Raw genomic sequence first — 21,628 nt, forward strand, 5'->3', positions numbered from 1 at the left:
GTATAATTACTATTGCAGTTACTAAAGAGTAAAACAATCTTTACATGAAATGATTTCCTATAGTACTGTATTATGTCCGCATGATCTTTATTTACACTTAGTCTTCTTTGCTTCCATAGAGGACAGCTTCCCTGGACCATTCTCCCTCTCATCCAATAAGAACCCTGGATTGCTAGCCTCTTCTTCATCCTCCTCTTCTTCATCCAGCATGGCAGGGTCCAACCAGTGCCGCCCACAATCCTCTCCAATCCTTTCAGGAACTGCCAAGTCACAGCCAGGGTTTGTACCATATATGAAGACACCCCCCCCCCCCCCCCCCCCCCCGACATCCTTTTTCATGTCAGGTTAAGAAATGTTTCCCCTTGTCTGTGGGTTGCAGGGCCTGGAGCAGCAGGTCGTGGCACGGTCGAGGTAAAGGCTGTTTCAAAGGCTTCCAGAACCTCATGATTTCTGACAGCACGATGAGCTTCATTGAGTTTGTTGAGCTCTTCAAGTCATTCAGGTAAATAAAAAAAATTTAAAAAAAAGACAAAAAAAGAGCCCGCAGAGTAAGATGCTGTGCATAAGGCACAGATTGGCAGGCTGAACTTAAAGTTTTGAACGTTTGATAAGTGTGTTTCTGTTTTATCTAACACAAACTAAAACCTGGATAAAACACATTTTTCTGGTTATATGTAACCATATTCAGTTATCGCCTGCAGAGGTGATATATGTTTATTGTCAATGGTCTGTTCATCATTTTTGCCATGTCACTCCCTCTTGTTATATAATTATTCTGTTTTTATCAATAGCAGCTAAAGACATGAGATCAAATAAATTCGGCAAATGTTTTTCACAGCAATAATGCCGAGGATATTTTCCTAAGATTCCTCTCTGTATAATATTTAGCTCCTATAATATTTTCCCCTGTCAAATCAAAGGAAACAATGTTTTTCCTTGATAAGAACTGGATCACTCTCATACCAGTCCTCCTACATTTCTTAGATTGTAGTGTATCCTCTCATCTGCTGCCCAGCAGTTTCCTTCAAAATTCCTCACTTGCTTAACTACAGCCTTGCCGAGAACATGGAACTACTTCAACCTTGATTTCCTAAAGATGGTAGCTGAAATCCATTAGAGTATAATTTAGATATCTAGCCGAGGTCTGTCCAATGACTACTTAAAGTGTTAATTATGAATCCAACCCATGAATTTCAAACTCTTTAAACATTTGTGTCAGCTTGTTAACAAGAAAAATGTAAAAAATGTTAACAACTTTGTTGAATGCCAGTGTATAAATATAAATTTGACTGCAAAACTAAATAGACAGTAATAGACAATATCTGTATTGGTGGAGCTGAATTGAAACAGATTTTTAAAGACAGTTTTGCGATGAACAGCTTGTCAGTGTCAGGCGGTTGAATAACTAAAAATCTGTGAATCATTTCCTCCACAGTATCCGAAGCAGGAAGGACCTGAAGGAGCTGTTTGACACCTTTGCTGTCCCCTGCAGCCGATCAAGTCCAGAGTCAGCTCCTCTCTACACCAACCTCAGAATAGATGACAAAGACACAGGGCTACAGCCAGACCTTGGTATACTATAGAGTTATATTCATTTAAATATTGTTAGCAGACAAAAACATGTACAAAAGCATTAACATTACTCCTCTGTTCCTCTCCTCTCCAGACTTACTAACCCGCAATGGTTCTGATCTTGGCCTGTTCATCCGGACGAGGCAGCAGATGTCCGACAACCAGAAGCAGATCTCAGACGCCATTGCGGCAGCCAGTATCGTGACAAACGGGACAGGAGTGGAGAATGCGTCACTAGGTGTCTTAGGCTTGGCTATTCCCCAGCTCAATGACTTTTTAGTCAACTGTCAGAGGGAGCACCTGAGCTACGATGAGATCCTCAGCATTATACAGGTAGAGTCTGGAGCCTGGATAAATGACTGCAAGGATGACACTTACAACATTTTATTAATCTGAAAGGGATGGATTGATGGCTTGGAAATGTCTGACAGATTTGTGAATTGAGCAGATGAATGTGATGACACAAGGAAGTAAAAGGGACTGTTGATCAATGATAATGAATTGTTTTTCTCTTGCAGAAATTTGAGCCCTCATCAAGCATGAGACAGATGGGCTGGATGTCATTTGAAGGTTTTGCAAGGTATCATGAAAATTTACATATTTCAGAATGCATTGCATATTCATTTCAGAAACAAAATTAAAGTTTATATTGAATTCAAAACCCATGTGAAGAACTACATTACATACTGTATTCCAAATCTGTGGCAGTTAAAGACAACTTTGTTTTAAATGAAATAAAAAATAAGGTACTGAATTTTCAATTGTAACTATCCCTGCGAGGCATGTTTCTGTCCTATATTTTGATAAAAAAGTGATGGCTTGCTAATTATAATCCGTGCAATAGCATCATGTATTGTAATCTTAGCGTATTTCTCTGTCCATACCAGATACTTGATGGACAAGGAGAACTTTGCTTCTCGTAATGAGGAATCCCAAATGAACCCTGAGGAACTGCACTATCCTCTGTCCTACTACTACATTGAGTCTTCTCATAACACCTATCTGACTGGACACCAGCTCAAAGGAGAGTCCTCTGTTGAGCTTTACAGTCAGGTCAGTCAGACAATAACTTGCTATGTTTTTACCCAGGATTTTAACATATTTTTTTTTATCCACAACTCCTGTTTCTTTTTCTTTTTTTTAATATTGATACTAAATTGTGAATGTCTCGGTTACTTAGGTGCTACTACAAGGCTGTAGGAGTGTCGAGTTGGACTGTTGGGATGGGGATGATGGCATGCCAGTTATTTACCATGGACACACACTCACCACTAAGATACCCTTCAAGGTTAGGAATGCATATTGATAATTTGATTGAGAAAAGAGAAGTCCATTAATTGGAAAAATAAAACAAAATGAAAACAATCCATCACTGGCTCTCCCTGCTTTTCCGCTCTCATGTCTCATTGGATTGACATGTCAAAAACAACCTTCAAACACAATTGTACTGCTGTGCGATGTATTAATTTTGACATCAGTTCACCAGTTACCTTTCTATTATTTATTTCATGTAATCAGACTTGGACATCTGTATTTATTTATAAGTTGTATCTAGTGGTAAACCTAATTTGTATTGGTTTCCACAGAGTTTTATTGTCACATATTTGACTCAGAGAGCTGTTCTGAGAATTCTGAGAATTAAATCTCTCCCATCATCCTCCAGGATGTGGTGGAAGCAATTAACCGGGCTGCGTTTGTCAATTCTGACATGCCCGTCATCCTGTCCATAGAGAACCACTGCTCCCTTCCACAGCAACGCAAGATGGCGGAGATCTTCAAGGTATGTTTTCCATGTGTGGTCAATTTGTTTGTCAGTATTTAAATTTTTGATTAGTGAGTGGTAACTGAGACACAGAGAGTCTTTGTCATTTGAGTGAATTATGAATTTCGAGTAGAGTGTCGTTTTTTTTAAATCCTGGAGAAACGTTGATTAAAGGTTGATTAACCTGCTTCATATTCAGGGAATTAGATACACCTACACCTTCAAACAGTGTAGTTTCTTGTCCAAACCCACTACTGCCCTAACCACCTAACAGGTGGGTTTTCCTCAATGGCACTTGTAACAGCGGCGCTTTTGTAGCAAGAGTAGAACTACACTCATTTGTTTTCCTAGACCAGATTTTTCTCAGCTGCTCTGGGCATTCAAACTGGCAGACTTCCAGACAGTCAGCTTGCTTTTTTAATCTCCAGGCTACAACTGTCCCTTTCCTCTTTTTTTTTTTTTTTTTTTTTTTTTTTAAGTTGTATACTCAAGGCCACACATATCTGGGCACGACAGATACATCACAGAATAACATCGTGCTTTCATCTAAGAAACCTTCCCAGCATTTCATCCTCTCTGGAGACTGACTTCTGAGCGGCTTGATAAAGAGAAGTCTTTCATGTTCAGACAGCTCACCATGAGCTTGTTTATTTGTAATGTTTTTTGTGTTGATAAAAGCACTTTCATTATTGAGTTGTTGAGGATTGCACTACAGCTTCTGAGTTCCCCTCTCCTCCTCTCACTTGACATTACAATCTGATCTGTACCTCAAATTATTTATTCGTGTCTGTCTGTCATGTTTCAATTTTTATCCACTAGACGGTGTTTGGCGAGCGCCTTGTGACACGCTTCCTCTTTGAAAGTGACTTCAGTGATGACCCTCACTTGCCGTCACCACTGCAGCTGCAGGGGAGGATCCTCCTCAAGAATAAGAAGCTGAAAGCCCACCAGGCACCGGTGGACATACTCAAACAGAAGGTTGTGTGGAGAGAAAGACATCCTGTCCGCACTTACACACACATACTATATATATATATATGACTGTGTGCATAATTTATATGTAATATAATTTATATCCTTTAATGGTGCTTTTAGGTAGCATGAGTGCATTGAATACTTATCATTGTTGAGTGCTGTCACACATAAATAATAAATGCTAATGTGCTCAAATGTGCATCTCATCACACCATTTTCACTCAGTTTACCTTGCAAACATAGTGTGCTTCAGTATATATAAACCATAGATGCAATATATATAATGTATATTTATAGGTGATAGTAGATATAGATCACACTTCAGGTACTGGTATATCTCTATAAATATTAGTTCTCCTCACACACAATTTTTACAATATTTTAACCTTTTCACAGGCTCACCAGCTTGCCCACATGCAGGCCCAGGCTAGCAACGGGTCACCGGGAGTTACTTCGCCTGGCAACCACACCAATGAGGAAGAGGAAGAGGAAGAAGACGAGTACGACTATGACTATGAGTCTCTATCAGATGGTAAGGATAATTGAAATAGGGTTTGTAATGCCTGTAAACGGTGGCAAATACTTTATTTCAGCACAAAATCAACACAGAAACTCAGCTGAACTTAGGGACCTATGAGATTTCCATGGATTCTTTATATGTAGATTCTTATGTTGTAAACCTTGAATCAGGTTCTGTTCACCTTTATTCTGTCTCTCTTCTTTTCAACACTCAGGTCTCTCTTTATGTTGACACTCTGTTTTCACTCCCTTCCTTTTCCTTTTTTTATTTTTATTTTTTATTTTGCCTGCTTTCCACTTAGCTGATGTCCTCACAGCCTCTACTGCCTCGTATGGCCTTGAAGGTAAATGCACAGCTCTGACGCGTCTTTCCCAGTGTTTCCCTCTAATTTTGTTTTGCAGTGGTAGCTGTTGATCTCTCACTGATTCATCTTGTTCTTGGCAAAGTTACAACATTTACAACATAATATTATCGTTCTTAGTATCCAGATGTGATTACTTAAAGGTGCTACTTGTAGAAATTTACCTTGCAATTAATTTTTTCTGGGGAAATTGTGGTTCCTTGATGCAAATTTACTTGCTGTGGTTGTCTACCACTGCAGAATAACTACAGAGGAAACATGGATGTGTGATGGTGTGTGGATGTTCGTTAGTGATCTGCACCGCCGATTCCCGTCTGTGCGCACACACTGTATGAGAAGCTCGCAGCTAGTAGTGAGCTCTTTGAGTGGACAAAGTCAGGTGATCTAGTTCACTGTAGCGATCTTGCTTGGGAACCAGCAGCTCAAATTTGGACCATTACATATTGTGTAATATCTGGAAGCTTATAAAAAAAACTTTTTTATTCATTTCAATCTATTTGACAGTAAAAAAATATTTGGAGGGTGTGTTCTTTGATGAGACTTATATGTGCTATCACTGACCGATTGAACTGATGACCAGTGCCACAAGACGTCCTCCCTCACCCTCCCTACTGTAGCTGGTAAAATAAAGACAACCGTGTGTGTTCTTCAGACATTTTGACAACAGCAGAGAGGTTCTTTGTAATAACTCTTACTCATAATGGTTTTAGAATATCATTAGGGTGTCATCTAAGCTTATTTATCACTAGTCAGAGACACCAAGAGTGTTTGTTATGATGTACACTTGTTTTATCACTATTATGAAACTGCAATAGTGCGACAAGCATCCAACCTCCCGGTTTGCCACAGCCATTTTTCTTGAGTGACTTTGTTAATACGCTGTCTGTGTATCCATCATCCAAAATTACTGCTACTTTACATTCAATTCCATCACTATGACCATTGTATTTGGAGTAACCAGGGTGTTGGTTTTTTATAGCAATTGTGATGTGAGCTTGTGTTGTACGTCTCTGTGTTTGGCCCTTTTGTTTTGACACAGAATGTTGTAGACGTCATGCTTTTGGATCACTTCATTTCCCTCTATTTACATACAGTTTAGTCAGGGCAGGATGGGACCACTGTATCTACCTCTACACTATATTGATTGTCCTTACATGGGAAATAGACTTCTATAGCACTTTTCTAGTCTTAACAGCCACTCAAAGTGCTTTACAGTAGAAGCCACATTCATACATTTACACACATATTCATACATTTGCTCATATTCATACACCGTTACATCGGGGGCAATTTCAAGTTCAGTATCTTGCACACACTTAGATATGCAGACTGGAGGAGCTGGGAATTGAACCTCCGACATTCCGGGTAGTGGATGACCCACTCCTCTGCCTGAGCCACACATACAGAGTTAGGAATCGCATAAACATTTGTGTATTAAGAAAAAAACCCAAACATTTCATTCAGGATTTTAACAATATGATGTCTGCATGCTTTCTCTTTCTCCCACAAACACATCACCTCCCTTCCTCCACCCCTCTGTACTGTATTTGTCTGTGACCTTGCTAGTGGCTGGGCAGACTCATCAGGGAAACAAAACAAAGCCATCTGGTTTCTCAGGCCCTCCGCTGCCCCCGCACTAAAAAACAGACTGGGGGAAACTACCCTGTCCCGGTCCCAGTCCCAGCTCTGCTCTCTCCTAATCCCTGCCCTCTGCTTGTCCCTGTCGGAAGAACTTACCGGTCATGGACCTTCCAAAAAAGGTTTCTCCAATCTAAACCTCATAGCGTGGTTCCATGTTGCTAAACACACCTTGTTTTAGTCAAATATTAACCTACCAGTGAGCTATCGAGTCATCCTGACTAAATAAACCACCTTCAACTCTGACTGTCTCCATTTTACCATACATGCTTAGAGCTTAACATCAGCTGGCCCAGGAAATACAAACACTTGAGAACTAAGCTGCCAAGTTGCCACAATCCCTTGTTTAACAGTAGCTCCCTCCAGTTCCAGTCTGGTCCTACTCATCTCTCCTGCTGCTGTAGTATGACATTCAGGGTCATCTCTGTGGCTAAACCCTATTCTGAAGAAGAGATTTCAAATGCCAGGATTTAAACAATTCTCTGTGATAAAAAACATCTGCATTTTTACACTGAAATGTTCCTTTTTGTGGTTTTGGCTGCGATAAACGTGTAGGCGGAGTGTGAGCAAAGGGAAGAACTCCCTACTGTTGCTCCTGTTTACAGTTGATAGACATTGCCTTGAATATCAGTAAGGGTGGGAGGGGGTGTTTTTATGGGCGCTTGCTTGGAAACATGCTCATGAGCTCTGCAAGTAGTCAGGGATATACTAAATAACTGCTGATGCTTTTCCTGTCTTAATTATTCTCTTATTGTTCCCACCTGTTCAACGGTTTCCTCCCATTTGAGATGGAGGAGATTCAGACGAGCTGGAGTCACAAAATAAAAGTCCTCCAAAAGTAGTTAATCTCTGAATGAAATACAGAATCACTGTAGAGTTTGAGAATTATTCTTCTGTGGAAATTAGATCCCCGCGAACACACTGAATATGCGTTCACCAGCCCATCAATGTAAGTTACCAGAGCAACCTTTTTTCATCGGAAAATAAAAAAGCAAAGAGAAAAGTGTAAACCATAGACTTGTAACTTCAAACCAAGCGATAACTAACATGGTTGAACACCATAGCTAATGCAGAAGTGCCTTTGAGCTGCAGTTAACTCTAGCGGCCGCTCAACACTCTGACTTTATTCAAGTAACAAGAAAACCCCACCTCCTCTCTTAAAATGAAGTCACTATTTGTTTTGAAGATGTGTTTTCCCAGATGCTAAATTTATGTATTTTGATATATGTATTACTGGTGACTTAACACTATATCAAGAGCAACTGAGACACCAACGGAAAGTTTTTATTTATGGATTTTTGTCAGGTCAGTTTTTGCCTCAACTTCACTAGATCAGTGAAAACTAATGGGTTGAAGGGAGGTACAGTATATTTAGCTGTTTGCTTGCTTGATTAACAGGTGCATGATGGTTGCACACATCAACATTTTTCACCATCAGTATTTTTTGCAGAAAAATACTGCCTAGCCCTCTTTGTTTGGCAAATGAACAAGCTAACAAATGGTTTGGTTGGTGTAAATCCCAGGTATCATCTGTTTTTTTTTTTGTTGTTTAAATAATTTGTTGTTTTGTCTGTATAGATAACATCCTGGATGACAAGCCAGAGGGGAAGAGCTCAGCAGACAAAGAAGAGCAACCTGTTGATGAAATACCGAAAAGGATGAAGAAGGCTGACAGCACCACGCAGAGCAAAGGAAAGGTCGGGAACTACAGTACTAAATTGACCTAAATGCTGCAGTTATGTTTACATTTAATGACTTTATTTGTTCATGTTATAGCTACAGGGTGCCAGTAGTTTTTTTGCCATTTGGATTCAAGCCAGTGCTTATTAGTTATTTATTTTGGTTTTATTTACTTAACTATTTTGCTGGCAGATTACATCAAAGACTTACATATATGTTGAAGTCAACACAGATAGGTAAAAATAAGAAAAGAAATGTTAAGATTGAATTTGTTGATGATGTAAAAGTATGAAATTTGGATTGGAATCTGGCATTGAGGTTAAGTACGTAGCCCTGCTGCTTTGTTCCCACTCGCTTCTGCCTGTGCGTCTACGAAGCTCCAGTGCTCCAGTAGGCACATCACTGTCTCTTCAAGTAAAATGTTAATGTGTTCTTCATGTCCTGTGTCTACCTGCACCTGTAGGTGTTTGACATGGAGCTGGGCGAGGAGTTTTACCTTCCTCAGAACAAGAAGGAGAGTCGACAGATTGCTCAGGAGTTGTCCGACCTCGTCATCTACTGCCAGGCTGTGAAATTCCCTGGTAGAGAATATTTTATCATCCTGTCTCTTTGTCAAACACGGTTCTCTCTCTTCTTTCACTTCTCATTTCAACCGGCATTTTCGGATTTTTTTACTGTCTTCCCTGTTTTCCTACATGGATTCTTTTCCCAGTGCAAAGTGATTTATTCTCCGTCAAAATCTATCTTCCACCCTCTCCTCTTTTACTCTTGACATGCAATCATTTTCATTATCTCCTCTTTTCTGTCTTGCCCCACTCCCATGTTATATTTAAGAGGTCAAACCTTTCCCCATGTTTTCAATTTTTTTTTTTTCATTGCATGACATTTAATATCCCTGTATTTTACTCCATTCCTCTCCCACACAGGACACCCACTAAGATGATGAATCCCTTTTTCCCCATGGGAAATATATGGTTACCATTTTTTGTGTTGTCAGTCCCAGAACTGCACAACAGCACTACATCCCTGTTTCAAATTTGACTAAGGGCCTTTGTCACATGTGACCCTCTGCTGTCTCCCAGTTTTAACTGTCTTGCTTAAGGAGACATGTCAAAAATTAAAATGGTTTAAATTAGAGTATGGCTTTAATTCTAAATACAAAATGCTTTCTGTTCCGCAGTTCAGGATGTTTGACTTTGTTTTCTGTACCCACATAAAACTCCTCTTATTTCGTCTTTATTGGGATCTATCTTCATTCTTTGCTAGCATTTATCTCAAGTATTTCTTTTTGTCCGTTAAATATCCACCTCTTATCTCCTCTTTCCTCCCTTAAGTGTCCTCGTCTCTGCTTGTCTCTTCTTTTCTTTACGTGACATCTGCCCTTATAAACCCGCCTGTGTTTCCACTGGTATTTTATTTGTTTACTGTTTCCAGGGACCTGAGATCTGAGAAGGAGAAGGGAGGGCAACTGGCCCGATTCAGACAGACAGCAGTCTGGTCGCTGTGGTGTCAAACATACTAAAAGTGACGCCTGCAGGACAGAGCAGCAACATACTCATTATGATGAAGTGACAGCTTTTAGAGAAACAAATTGAGAATAAGAAGGCAAAGAGATACTGACTGTCATCATCATCATCATCATCATCATCATCATCATCTTCATAGTTGTGGGGTCTCCAGGCTGTCTGCATTTCATTATTGACCACACTCTCTTTTGTTTGCTTGTTGTGTGTGGGAAACCAGGCCTGTCCACGCTGTCTCCGGCCGGCTCTGGCAGAGGGAAGGACAGGGGAAAGAGCAGGAAGTCCATATTTGGCACAGCTCCCGCTCGCTGCAGCACCACAGGGGAGGTCACGACCCAGAGCCGCACCCCTGGGAAAGGTACGTAGTGCCGAGGGGTGCTGATTCTTAGTGTGTGTGTGTGTGTGTGTGTTTGTGTGTGTGTGTGTGTGTGTGTGTGTGTGTGTGTGTGTGTGTGTGTGTGCGCGAGTAAAAGGCAGATTTAGTAGCTTTTGTATTTTTGTTACATTTTTATTTGTGTTTTTTCAGAGATATTTTGAAAAACGTGAATGTTACTGAGGAAGAGTGGGTGGATGTGTATTGAAATAAACAGCAAAAGAATGCAGGACTCCCACTCAATCACTGACATCCATCCAAGTAGATTGACCTAGTGTAGATTAACCTGGGTGCAACTGAATGTGGAATAATTTGATTGGACAAGCAGCTAAAACACTGTTATGGCCATATGTGAACCGAAGAATACAAGCCTATTGATTATTTTAGATCGAGCTTGCTGTTGTGTGCAAAATTTCATGTTGTGATTAACTGAATATTGACTTACTACTTCCTCCTGTTGACAGGAAAATTGCCAATTTTTAAAATCCATGTTGATTTTTCTACTCAACGTGATTTCTTCTGCAGTTATCAAGGAAATTAGAGCTGCAAAATAAAGAAAAAGCTCATCATTTAGTATGAAAACTTGCAGACAACAACAAGATTCAGGACTTAATAAGCCATAATAAAATTATAAGTTTGGGGAAAAACATCCTTTGATATTTGTGAAGAGTTTAACTGCCATCAGATTTTACTTTGGCAGAAGATTTTTTTTTCTTATGTTATGTACTTCTGCTGACTGAGAAAATAGGTGTTGAGGTCCTCTCTCTGTCCCCGCGTCCAGGTGGTGCTGAGCGGCTGAGCTGGGAGGAGCAGCAGACATCTCCCATCCTCAACCACCCGACCTCTCTCAGCGCCATCATCCGCACGCCCAAGTGCTACCACATCTCCTCCGTCAACGAGAACGCTGCCAAGCGCCTGTGCCGGCGCTACTCTCAGAAGCTGATCCAACACACTGTGTGCCAGCTGCTCAGGACGTACCCGGCAGCCACCAGGATCGACTCAACGAACCCCAACCCTCTGCTGTTCTGGCTGCACGGTATTCAGCTGGTGGCGCTCAACTATCAGACCGATGGTGAGGACGGAGTTGAGAGATGCTTTTCACTCTTTGTATGCGAATGAGCATCACTTCTAACTTCAACGGCACATTTTGGAATTTGGCAGTTTGTGTCTGTCACAAGTAAACATCACTAATTATTTTTTTTTATTATTTTAGTAAAATATCTCATAGTCGCAAATAGTAACCAGTGGGAGATAAAGGAGAAATGACGAAGGTTGAATGTACTCTGGAAAGGCTGTAATTGTAATTGAGCCAATGCAGCCCATTTTCCACAGGAAAACCCCCCCAGGAAATTTAGATTAACTGTGGTGACATTATATGAGGAGTCTGTGTTATATCTTTGAAAAGTGACAGATACAATGTTTTCTGATGTTCTTTTTAAAGAATTATTTATCCCAAAGTGCTCATCTACTTTGTTTTTTCCTCTCCTTTTCACTTTTCTCTCGATTTCTTCTTAAATCTCTCTCACTCTCTCCCTGCCTGCCTGTCTCTTTTCTTTTTCTCCGTCTTTTTGTCTTACTTCCCACTGGTTTTCTATTCTTTTCTCATTTGTCTCTCTCCATCCCTAGAAGTTCTCTGTTGTGTGTGTTTGCTGTCTGAACTCAGACGGATTAAGTTATTTCCTCTAAAAGTCTCTCCTCCTCTCACTCATTCTCTTTTGATCCTTGTCTCACTCCCCTCCTGTTTTCTCTTCTTAAGGTCACTCATCCCCTCGTGTTTTTCTTTGCTTCTCAAATTCTATTGTCAATTTATTCCAATTTGGATCAAAGTTTACAAAACATCATCACCCAGTTGTGTGCAAGAATACGCTTACCTGCACACATGCAGGTTTTGTTTATAGGACATTGTTTCAGTCTGTTTGAGCTAAATTGGAGGGAACAACCAAAAACAAACAGGTCAAACAGGGAGAATCACTCCAGCCAACAATATTCCACCTCTTTAATTGCCTTCTTTGCCAATGCTGGTCAGGTGGAGTTGAGGTTTTTTGGTTTTACCTTTTTGCTTCATTGCTAAATGAATTGACTGCTCTTTCTCTTCTTCCCAGATCTGCCCATGCAGTTGAACACAGCGCTGTTTGAGGCCAACGGTGGCTGTGGCTACGTCCTGAAGCCAGCAGTGCTGTGGGACCGTAGCTGTTCACTTTATCAGCAGTTCTGTCCGATGGAGAGAGATGTGGAGAAAATGAGCCCTGCTGTGTATTCCCTCACTGTGAGTTAAAATGATAGATGGAGCAGAATGGAGGATCGGTCAGAATGACCACTTCATCCTCGAGAGTTTTCTCACTTTGCACTTTCATCCTCACTCCTTTTGATCCACACCTTGAGCTATTAGAATATTTTCCATAGTGTAATGTAACGTAATGTAGCTACTTGTATTAGCAAAATGTTTTATTTTCAAATATTTTCCGGGTAGGTGCTGCTTTTATAAAACATTTACTGTTTCAATTTCAGTAAAAGCTTTAAAGTCTTTCGCTGGCCTGTTTTCCGTCTTTCACCTACATATACCTGCAACGACTGCACAGACGTTATGACTCGTATTAGGTCCATTAAGGTGTGTTTGGACAGTTTTATTATCATTATTTGACAGTCATGAAGGCCACCCAGTTAATTCCATACCAGTGAATGAGAACAAGACCTCATTAAGGCTCTGCCCCCACCCCACTCCCCCTCTCTCAGTCTCCATTTATTTTTCAGTCTGTGCTTTTCATCACTTTGCGTCAGTCACTGCACATTTTTTTGCAAAAATGAACAATGAAAGCCTGAACATAACTGCACTAAATCTGTAAGATGTATGTGTGAGAACTGTAGAGAGGAGGAATGTGTTTTAGGTGTGTCATGAAGCTCTGTAATAGTTTGAATTAATGTTAGGAAAGACACAACAATATTATGTTACATTTCCTTGTTCTGTTGCCTTTAATTGCTGTAAACGTTCTTAGCAAGTTGTACTGTTTACTGACTGACATCCATCATCATCTGTCAGGTTCAGATTCTGTGTGTGTGTGTGTGTGTGTGTGTGTGTGTATGTGGGAGAGAGAGAGACAGGGAGAAGATGAAGTAGAGTCCTTGTTGGCAGGTCAGAGTGACTTCACTGACTGTTGTTTGGCCTCAAGCCTGCTTAGGTTTTCATCAAATGCACTGAAAACAAGCTTGATTTAAAAGCAGGGATAATGTAAAAAGAATCTTAACTGCTAGTGTTGTTGATACATGGCATTATTATGGGTGCTCATTCATCATGTGACACCTCCTCTCCTCTGTTTTCTCTCAGATCGTCTCTGGTCAGAACGTTTGTCCCAGTAACAGCGCTGGCAGCCCCTGCATTGAGGTGGACGTTCTGGGCATGCCCATTGACAGTTGCCACTTCCGTACCAAACCCATTCACCGCAACACCCTCAACCCCATGTGGAATGAGCACTTTCAGTTCACCGTGCACTTTGAAGAGATGTGCTTCCTGCGCTTTGCCGTGGTGGAGAACAACAGTTCCCAGACTACTGCTCAGAGGACTCTGCCTCTGAAAGCCCTCAAATCAGGTAGGAGTCTCAGATGCTTTATAGACCAGGATCTGAAGCTTTTTTGATTAAAAACCAGATATTAATCAGTTCCAGTGTGCAAATATACAGCTAAAAATGCACAAACAAAGACAACAAGAACAAAATCGTGTCAATTACTCAACTTCAGAACACTAAAAAGTTTTAATCCTCTCCATTTTCAGGATTGTAGTATTTGGTATTATTGGATTGCGTACTCAAAACAAGTTCGTTGTCATGTGTGTTTCAGGTTACAGACACGTCCAGTTGAGGACACAGCATAATGAGCCACTTGAAGTGTCCAGCTTATTTATCTACAGCCGCAGAACAGAGGAAGGTCCCACAGGGGGCGCTACTCCCTCATCCTTGGTAAGACTTATTCAGGTCAGGTCTTGAGATGTTAATGTTAAATGTTGTTAATATTTTAAATATTGTAGACTGCAATCCAAAAATCTTCAAAGAAATCCTGCCGGCACTGTAAGCAATATCATCGTTGTGAATTACTTTGGTTTTATGTAATCATACTCTCTGAGGAGAAAGCCAGAGAGGCTGTCTAATAAAGCAGAAACATCACGACAGTATGTTTCGTAGTAACCTGCTGCCTTGCTCCTCTCCTGCTCTCCACACAGCTGTTCAGTTCAGAGGAGATACGTGCTTCCCAGCAGCACCAGGTGACGGTGCATGAAGCCCCTGGTCCTGAGCCCTTCACTGTGTTCGGTGTTACTGAGCAGACCACTGCCAAACAGCTGCTGGACACAGTTAGTAACTCTAAGATTTATGATGCTTGAATTATGTAATTGCAGCCTGGGAACCCCCTGCCTCCCGGCACACCTTTATGTCATCTTATGTCTTGTTTCCTGCATACCTAAAGTTTTTCCTCTCACCTCTCACCCACAGGTAGTAGTGTCTGCAGGAAACCCGTCCGATTACTTCCTTTGTGAGGAGAGGGTTCCTCTGTTGAAGGAGCGCAGTGAGGTCAAGCGTTGTGCTCAGCATCGACCGCTAGCACCTGAAGAGGAGGTGGTCAGGCTGGTCTTCAGCTGGAATGCTGAAGAGGGATATGTGGGGAGGATTTGCCTCAAAACAAGAGAGGAGGTGTGCACAGATTCTTTTTAGTTAAATTCATTGAAAGTATTAGAGCAACATCAGCTTGTGTCTTTGGAAAAGAGGAAAAATATTCATGGTTTTATTGGTTTTTTTTAATTGAATTTATCTGTTGAATGACTCAGAACAGTTTAATCTATATGTATATATTTTAATATAAGCTGTTATCCCAATTAATGTAATTGAATTTAACTTAAAATTCAATAAATACTATAGACTGTATTTATGTTTATTTTATGTAGAGTATGTCTCCCCCTTGTGGTCATCCTATACAATTGATGATACATTGGGGCTGATTTACATCTGTTATTCTGCTGATTTATTGTTGCAGAACTTAAATGAGAAGAACACGGTGCCAGATGGAGAGGAGGAGGTGACTGTGGGAAGTAGAGAAGGTGCAGGAGGAGGAGGAGGAGGAGGAGCAGGGGGACCAGGAGGAGGAGGAGGAGGGGAGGATGAAATGTTCTTTGTCCAGGTCCATGAAGTTTCACCAGAACAGCCTCACACTGTGATCAAGGCCCCGCGCTACAGCACGGCTCAGGACATCATACAGCAGGTGAGGACATTCAAGGAAGCATTTACCTGATTAAAGTTTTGGTCTAAGGAGACAATATCAAGGAAGTCAAAGTTTCTGAATGCAGAACAAACATCGAACATTATAAAAGCATATAAAATAGGGCCATGTCTGTCAGAAGCACTACCCTTTAGTTCAATTTTATTTTAGACTAATGTTCTCTGTGTTTGCCTCTCTTGGTCAGACTCTGTCAAAAGCCAAGTATTCCTACAGTATCCTTTCAAACCCCAATCCATGCGACTATGTCTTGATGGAGGAAGTGACCAAGGACGTGGGCTCGAAGAAGTCCTCCGCCGCCAAACCTTTGCAGCGGGTGCTGCTGGATCACGAGTGTGTCTATCAAGCACAGAATCGCTGGCGGGGCGCGGGAAAGTTCATTCTTAAGCTGAAAGAGCAGGTAGCTCTAAGCATGGTCAACACTTTTCAGTGCTAGAGACGTTTTAGTTTTTGTTTTCCATGCTTTTACTTTACAATTATGTGCATTACCTGTTTCCTCCTTTCTGAAAACTGCACTACTAACACCTTGACTGCTTCATATGTGAACTGAATCCTTGCAGCTTTGTGTGTGCTTGCAAAAACTGATTGACTGTTTCTCTAACTTCCTGTTTTTCAGGAAGATTCTGTTATTCACATCTCAATTAATCCATGTCGTTGTGTCATAACACCTGCATGATGGATTGTATGGGCTTTAACCTGTCACTGCTTCCCTTGTTGTTTTGTGCACTTCTGTTTGTGCTTGTGATTTATATTGCCATGTTAAGCTTTGTCTGCTTATCTCGATCTACTGTTTTTATCTTTTATGTCTGTCAGTATTTATTTTATTTATTCATCATCCATTTACACCTGTGACCTTCTTCTGTGACGTATTTGTAAATATGAACATGTTGTTCAATGACCTGCCTTGTTGAATAAAGGTGAAGCATTTTTTAAATTTCCGTTTTTTTTTTCATTTTTTTTTTTTTCACAAAAAATACAGCATTGAATCTAATGAATTGTTACCAAAATAGAGAGCAAGACCTGTATCTTTTTAAATTTTAAAGAAGAAAACCACTCAAAACCTCCTGGCACATTTCTCTTTGCTCCTTATGCATTCTATTTCTGCTTCCAGGTGGTGCGGGAGGACAAAAAGAAAGTAATTTCCTTCGCCAGCGAGCTCAAGAAGCTGACTAGTCGCAGTCGCAGTATGACGACTGGCAGCGGAGTGGACGGTCCTGCCCAGAGTAAGGATGATAGAGCTGCATGCTGTGTGGCTCTGACAGAGCTCCAGGAGTGAGGCTCACACTCTGCCTGCTGTCTGTGCATGGAAAGGCAACAGAGGTACCGTATGTTGTCTCTAACCTCTAACACTGCAACAGGAAAAACTTAATATGAACAAAAAACTTTAAGGTGCCAGTCTGAATTTCTAAAACTTCAAAAAAGAAAAAAAAGGTTTACTCAATGATTTAAACACATGAACCTTAAACAGCTAAATAAAGACATAAAGACATTTCTCAGTAATAGTACTTATTTTACAAGCAGTATCTGTGTAGAATTCAATTGGATTTTGGTGCTTTTGAGATGCAAGTACAATGGAGAGAAGCTAAAATTGAAGTGACACAACATGCACATCACAAGGTCGATTTGGAGCTGATCATTATCTCCCACTTATCATAGATGTGTAAATTTCCATTTTTCTGAGCACTTTGACAAAATAACCTCAGCACTTAAGTGTGATGTAATCGAAAGCTCCAGAACAGTCACTAAATGAACCCTTCATGATGAGATTGTTTTGCTAACTATGTTTTCTAAGGTCAAAAATGAACCTTTGATCTCATCCAGGTTTGAGTAGGTTTGAGGTGTAGTTGCTGTGTTTGGATTACTGTTACAGCATGAAACTCTCACATTTTTCTCACAATAAAAAAAAATGAATCAGGTTAATTTACTCTAAGACTTTGTCTTAATGTATTAAATTCATAATAAGATCTTGAATATATTTTTCTTAAGGAAGGACAAGGACTGAAATAGAGCCAGCTCATAATTATACCCAAAGAGAATGCTTCAATAGAGGTGGGTGGGAAGCAGTGAAATCCCACAAAGGTTGTTTAGTGTCATAGATTACAAATACATACAAAATAGTAAGAGAACATCCCCTTTTAACACACCATGCAAAAGGACTTTGAAGTAAATTAATCCTAAATATACTGGACTACACTAAAAAAAAGGGTCATATTAGGCTAAATGGCTTTTAGCACCATTTGTCGGCTATATAAGAGGTCTGCAATTAGCATCTTCATATGCACATTTCTTTATTCAATAATTTTATGTGTCGAGGGGATATGAAAGTAGATTTGTATTAATATTGTTTGTGTGAACAGATTGACAATCCGTGTGTAAATGTATAATCTGTAAATATAAAACACCTTCCACAAATACAAAAAATAAATTTGCAAATTCAGATTTTCAAATACACAAAGAAATTTGACAAGTAAAAACAAAATATCTTTGAATATAAACAATTAATTTGAAAAAAAATGGAAAGCATTTGTGAATATCTTCCTAGCATTTACAACTTTCATAAAGACATTTTTGAATCAATTTTCTATTTGTGAAGCAAAAAGAATTTCTGGATCTCACTTCTAGATATCCACAATTCTAGATACAGCAGGTGTCATTTCTTTACCATTGAGTTTATTGTAATCATTCAGTCCATTTGCTGTTTACAGCATAATTGGTTTTCTACATGTAGACGAGAATCACTTGGCAGTTTTCTTCATTAATCCTGTGCTGTCAGTAAACTAACCGACTGATCTCTTACAGGTGGTAATAGCAAGGCCGGCCCAAGGACATTTTTTGTGACTTTTTTTGCGTTCATATACTATGTCGTTTTTATGTCTTTTAATGCTTTACTATACTATTACCTATTTATAATTTTTTGTGCCTTACTGTACAATGACGTTTTTATGTCGTTTTTATGCCTTACTATACTACCTGGTTTTTATGACTTTTTAGGCCTTACTATATTGAGATGTTTCTATGACCTTTTATGCCTTTCTATAGTCTGTTGTATCTATGACTTTTTATGCCTTGCTATAGCATGTCGTTTTTATGACTAACTATACTATGATGTTTTTATGAAATTTTGTACCTTTCTATATACTATGACGTTTTTATGACTTTTTATGCCTGACTATACCATGACGTTTTTATGACTTTTTATGCCTAACTATACTATGACGTTGTTATGACCTTTCATGCCTTCATACACAATGACCTTTTTATGACCTTTTACGACTTTTTATGCCTTACAATATTATGCCATTTTAATGACTTTTTAAACACTAATATACTATGACGTTTTGATGAAATTTTATACCTTACTATATACTATGATGTTTTTATGACTTTTCATGCCTGACTATACCATGACGTTTTTATGACTTTTTATGCCTAACTATACTATGACGTTTTTATGACCTTTTATGTCTTTCTATACTATGTCGTAGCTGTGACTTTTTATCCCTTACTATACTATGATGTTTTTTTTTACTTTTTATGCCTTGCTATACTATGATGTTTTTATGACTTTTTAAACCTTACTACATTATGACATTAATTACCTTTTATGGCTTATTATACTATGTTTTTATAACCTTTTATGTCTTACTATACTATGACTTTTTAATGACCTTTTATGCTTTACTATACTATGAAGTTTTTATGCCTCACTATACCATGATGTTTTATGATTTTTTATGCCATACTATACTGTACCGTTTTTAAGCCTCACTATATTATGACGTTTTTATGACGTTTTATGCCTTAATACACAATGACGTTTTTATGGCATTTAATGACCTTTTATGCCTTTCTATACTATGTCGTATATATGACTTTTTATGCCTTACTATACTATGTCATTTTTTTGACTTTTTGTGCTTTACTATACTATGACTTTTTTGTAACCTTTTATGCTTTACTATACTATGATGTTTTTATGCCTTACTATACTATACTATACTATACTATGACGTTTTTATGCCTCACTATGTTATGTGTTTTTCAGGACTTTTTATGCCCTACTATACTATGAATTATTTATGATCAATATGTTATGACATTTTTATGACTTTTTATCGCTTTCCATAGTATGTCGTATTATGAGTTTTTATGCCTTACTCTACAATGTCGATTTTATTACTTTTTGTGCCTTACTATACTATGACTTTTTTATGACCTTTTATGCCTTAGTATACTATGACATTTTTATGCCTCACAATATTTTGACTTTATTATGATATTTTATCCCTAACTATAGTATGTCGTATTATGACTTTTTATGCCTTACTATAAAAGACCTTTTTATGACTTTTTATGCCTTACTATATTATGACGTTTTTTTTGACTTTTTATGTCTTATTAAACGATGAAATTTTTATGACGTTTTATGCCTTAATACACAACGACGTCTTTATGGCCTTTTATGACTTTTTATGCCTTACTATACTATGACGTTCTTATGACCTTTTATGCCTTTCTATACTATGTCGTATATATGACTTTTTATGCCTTACTATACTATGTAATTTTCAATGACCTTTTATCCCTTACTATACCATGACCTTTTTTTAACCTTTTATGTCTTACTATACTATGACATTTTTATCACTTTTTATGCTTTGCTATACTATGACTTTTTATGCCTTACTATACTATAACTTTTCAATGACCTTTTATCCCTTACTATACCATGACTTTTTTTAACCTTTTATGCCTTACTATACTATGAAGTTTTAATGACTTCTTATGCCTGACAATATTATGCCATTTGTATGACTTTTTAAGCCTTACCATACTATGACGTTTTTTTGACTTTTTATGTCTAACTAAACTATGACATTTTTATGACGTTTTTTTGACTTTTTATGTCTTACTAAACTATGACATTTTTATGACGTTTAATGCCTTAATGCACAATGACGTATTTATGGCCTTTTATGACGTTTTATGCCTTACTATACTATGACGTTCTTATGACCTTTTATGCCTTTCTATACTATGTCATATATATGACTTTTTATGCCTTACTATACTTTGACATCTTTATGTGTTTTTATGCCTTACAATATTATGCCATTTTTCTGACTTTTTAAGCCCTACTATACTATGACGTTTTTCTGACTTTTTATGTCTTACTATACTAAGACATTTTTATCACTTTTTATGCTTTGCTATACTATGACATTTTTATGCCTTACTATACTATGACGTTATGACTTTTATGCCTTATTGTACTATGACGTTTTTATAACTTTTTATGTCTTACTATACCATGACTTTTTTTTTACCTTTTATGCCTTACTATACTATGACGTTTTTATGACTTCTTATGCCTGACAATATTATGCCATTTGTATGACTTTTTAAGTCTTACCATACTATGACGTTTTTTTTACTTTTCATGTCTTACTATACTTTGACATTTTTATCACTTTTTATGCTTTGCTATGCTATGACATTTTTATGCCTTTTTATGTCTAACTAAACTATGACGTTTTTATGACGTTTTATGCCTTAATACACAATGACGTATTTATGGCCTTTTATGACTTTTTATGCCTTACTATAGTATGACGTTCTTATGACCTTTTATGCCTTACTATACTATGACATTTTTATGTGTTTTTATGCCTTACAATATTATGCCATTTTTCTGACTTTTTAAGCCCTACTATACTATGACATTTTTATGCCTTTTTATGTCTAACTAAAATATGTCATTTTTATGACTTTTTAAGCCCTACTATACTATGACGTTTTTCTGACTTTTTATGTCTTACTATACTTTGACATTTTTATCACTTTTTATGCTTTGCTATACTATGTCGTATATATGAATTTTTATGCCTTACTATACTATGACATTTTTATGTGTTTTTATGCCTTACAATATTATGCCATTTTTCTGACTTTTTAAGCCCTACTATAC

At 38.4% G+C, this 21,628-nt stretch overlaps 1 protein-coding gene across 6 annotated transcripts in view; it reads left to right on the top strand.

Annotated features, from left to right (window-relative positions):
• The window catches only part of plce1 (phospholipase C, epsilon 1), an 86,284-nt gene that overhangs the window by 53,384 nt on the left and 11,272 nt on the right, over nt 1-21,628 (top strand). For 2 of the 6 annotated variants that reach the window (XM_087179240.1, XM_087179241.1), the window contains 22 exons: nt 120-279; nt 380-502; nt 1,436-1,572; nt 1,667-1,905; nt 2,091-2,152; nt 2,460-2,625; nt 2,753-2,860; nt 3,236-3,352; nt 4,154-4,312; nt 4,706-4,841; nt 8,407-8,525; nt 8,972-9,089; nt 10,252-10,389; nt 11,186-11,476; nt 12,507-12,670; nt 13,727-13,988; nt 14,236-14,354; nt 14,615-14,743; nt 14,883-15,080; nt 15,421-15,645; nt 15,848-16,060; nt 16,772-16,883. In XM_087179240.1, coding sequence (XP_087035366.1) covers nt 120-279; nt 380-502; nt 1,436-1,572; nt 1,667-1,905; nt 2,091-2,152; nt 2,460-2,625; nt 2,753-2,860; nt 3,236-3,352; nt 4,154-4,312; nt 4,706-4,841; nt 8,407-8,525; nt 8,972-9,089; nt 10,252-10,389; nt 11,186-11,476; nt 12,507-12,670; nt 13,727-13,988; nt 14,236-14,354; nt 14,615-14,743; nt 14,883-15,080; nt 15,421-15,645; nt 15,848-16,060; nt 16,772-16,883 — 3,495 coding nt within the window. Of the gene's footprint in view, nt 1-119; nt 280-379; nt 503-1,435; nt 1,573-1,666; nt 1,906-2,090; nt 2,153-2,459; nt 2,626-2,752; nt 2,861-3,235; nt 3,353-4,153; nt 4,313-4,705; nt 4,842-5,130; nt 5,173-8,406; nt 8,526-8,971; nt 9,090-10,251; nt 10,390-11,185; nt 11,477-12,506; nt 12,671-13,726; nt 13,989-14,235; nt 14,355-14,614; nt 14,744-14,882; nt 15,081-15,420; nt 15,646-15,847; nt 16,061-16,771; nt 16,981-21,628 lie in introns of all 6 variants that reach the window. The other 4 variants (XM_087179243.1, XM_087179244.1, XM_087179239.1 and 1 more) reach the window with 3 other exon arrangements.

This window comes from Seriola lalandi, unplaced genomic scaffold, assembly GCF_002814215.2.
Source record: "Seriola lalandi dorsalis isolate HSWRI2012SDOR001 ecotype SW California unplaced genomic scaffold, Sedor1 jcf7180002054801, whole genome shotgun sequence".
NCBI classification, from domain to species: domain Eukaryota; kingdom Metazoa; phylum Chordata; class Actinopteri; order Carangiformes; family Carangidae; genus Seriola; species Seriola lalandi.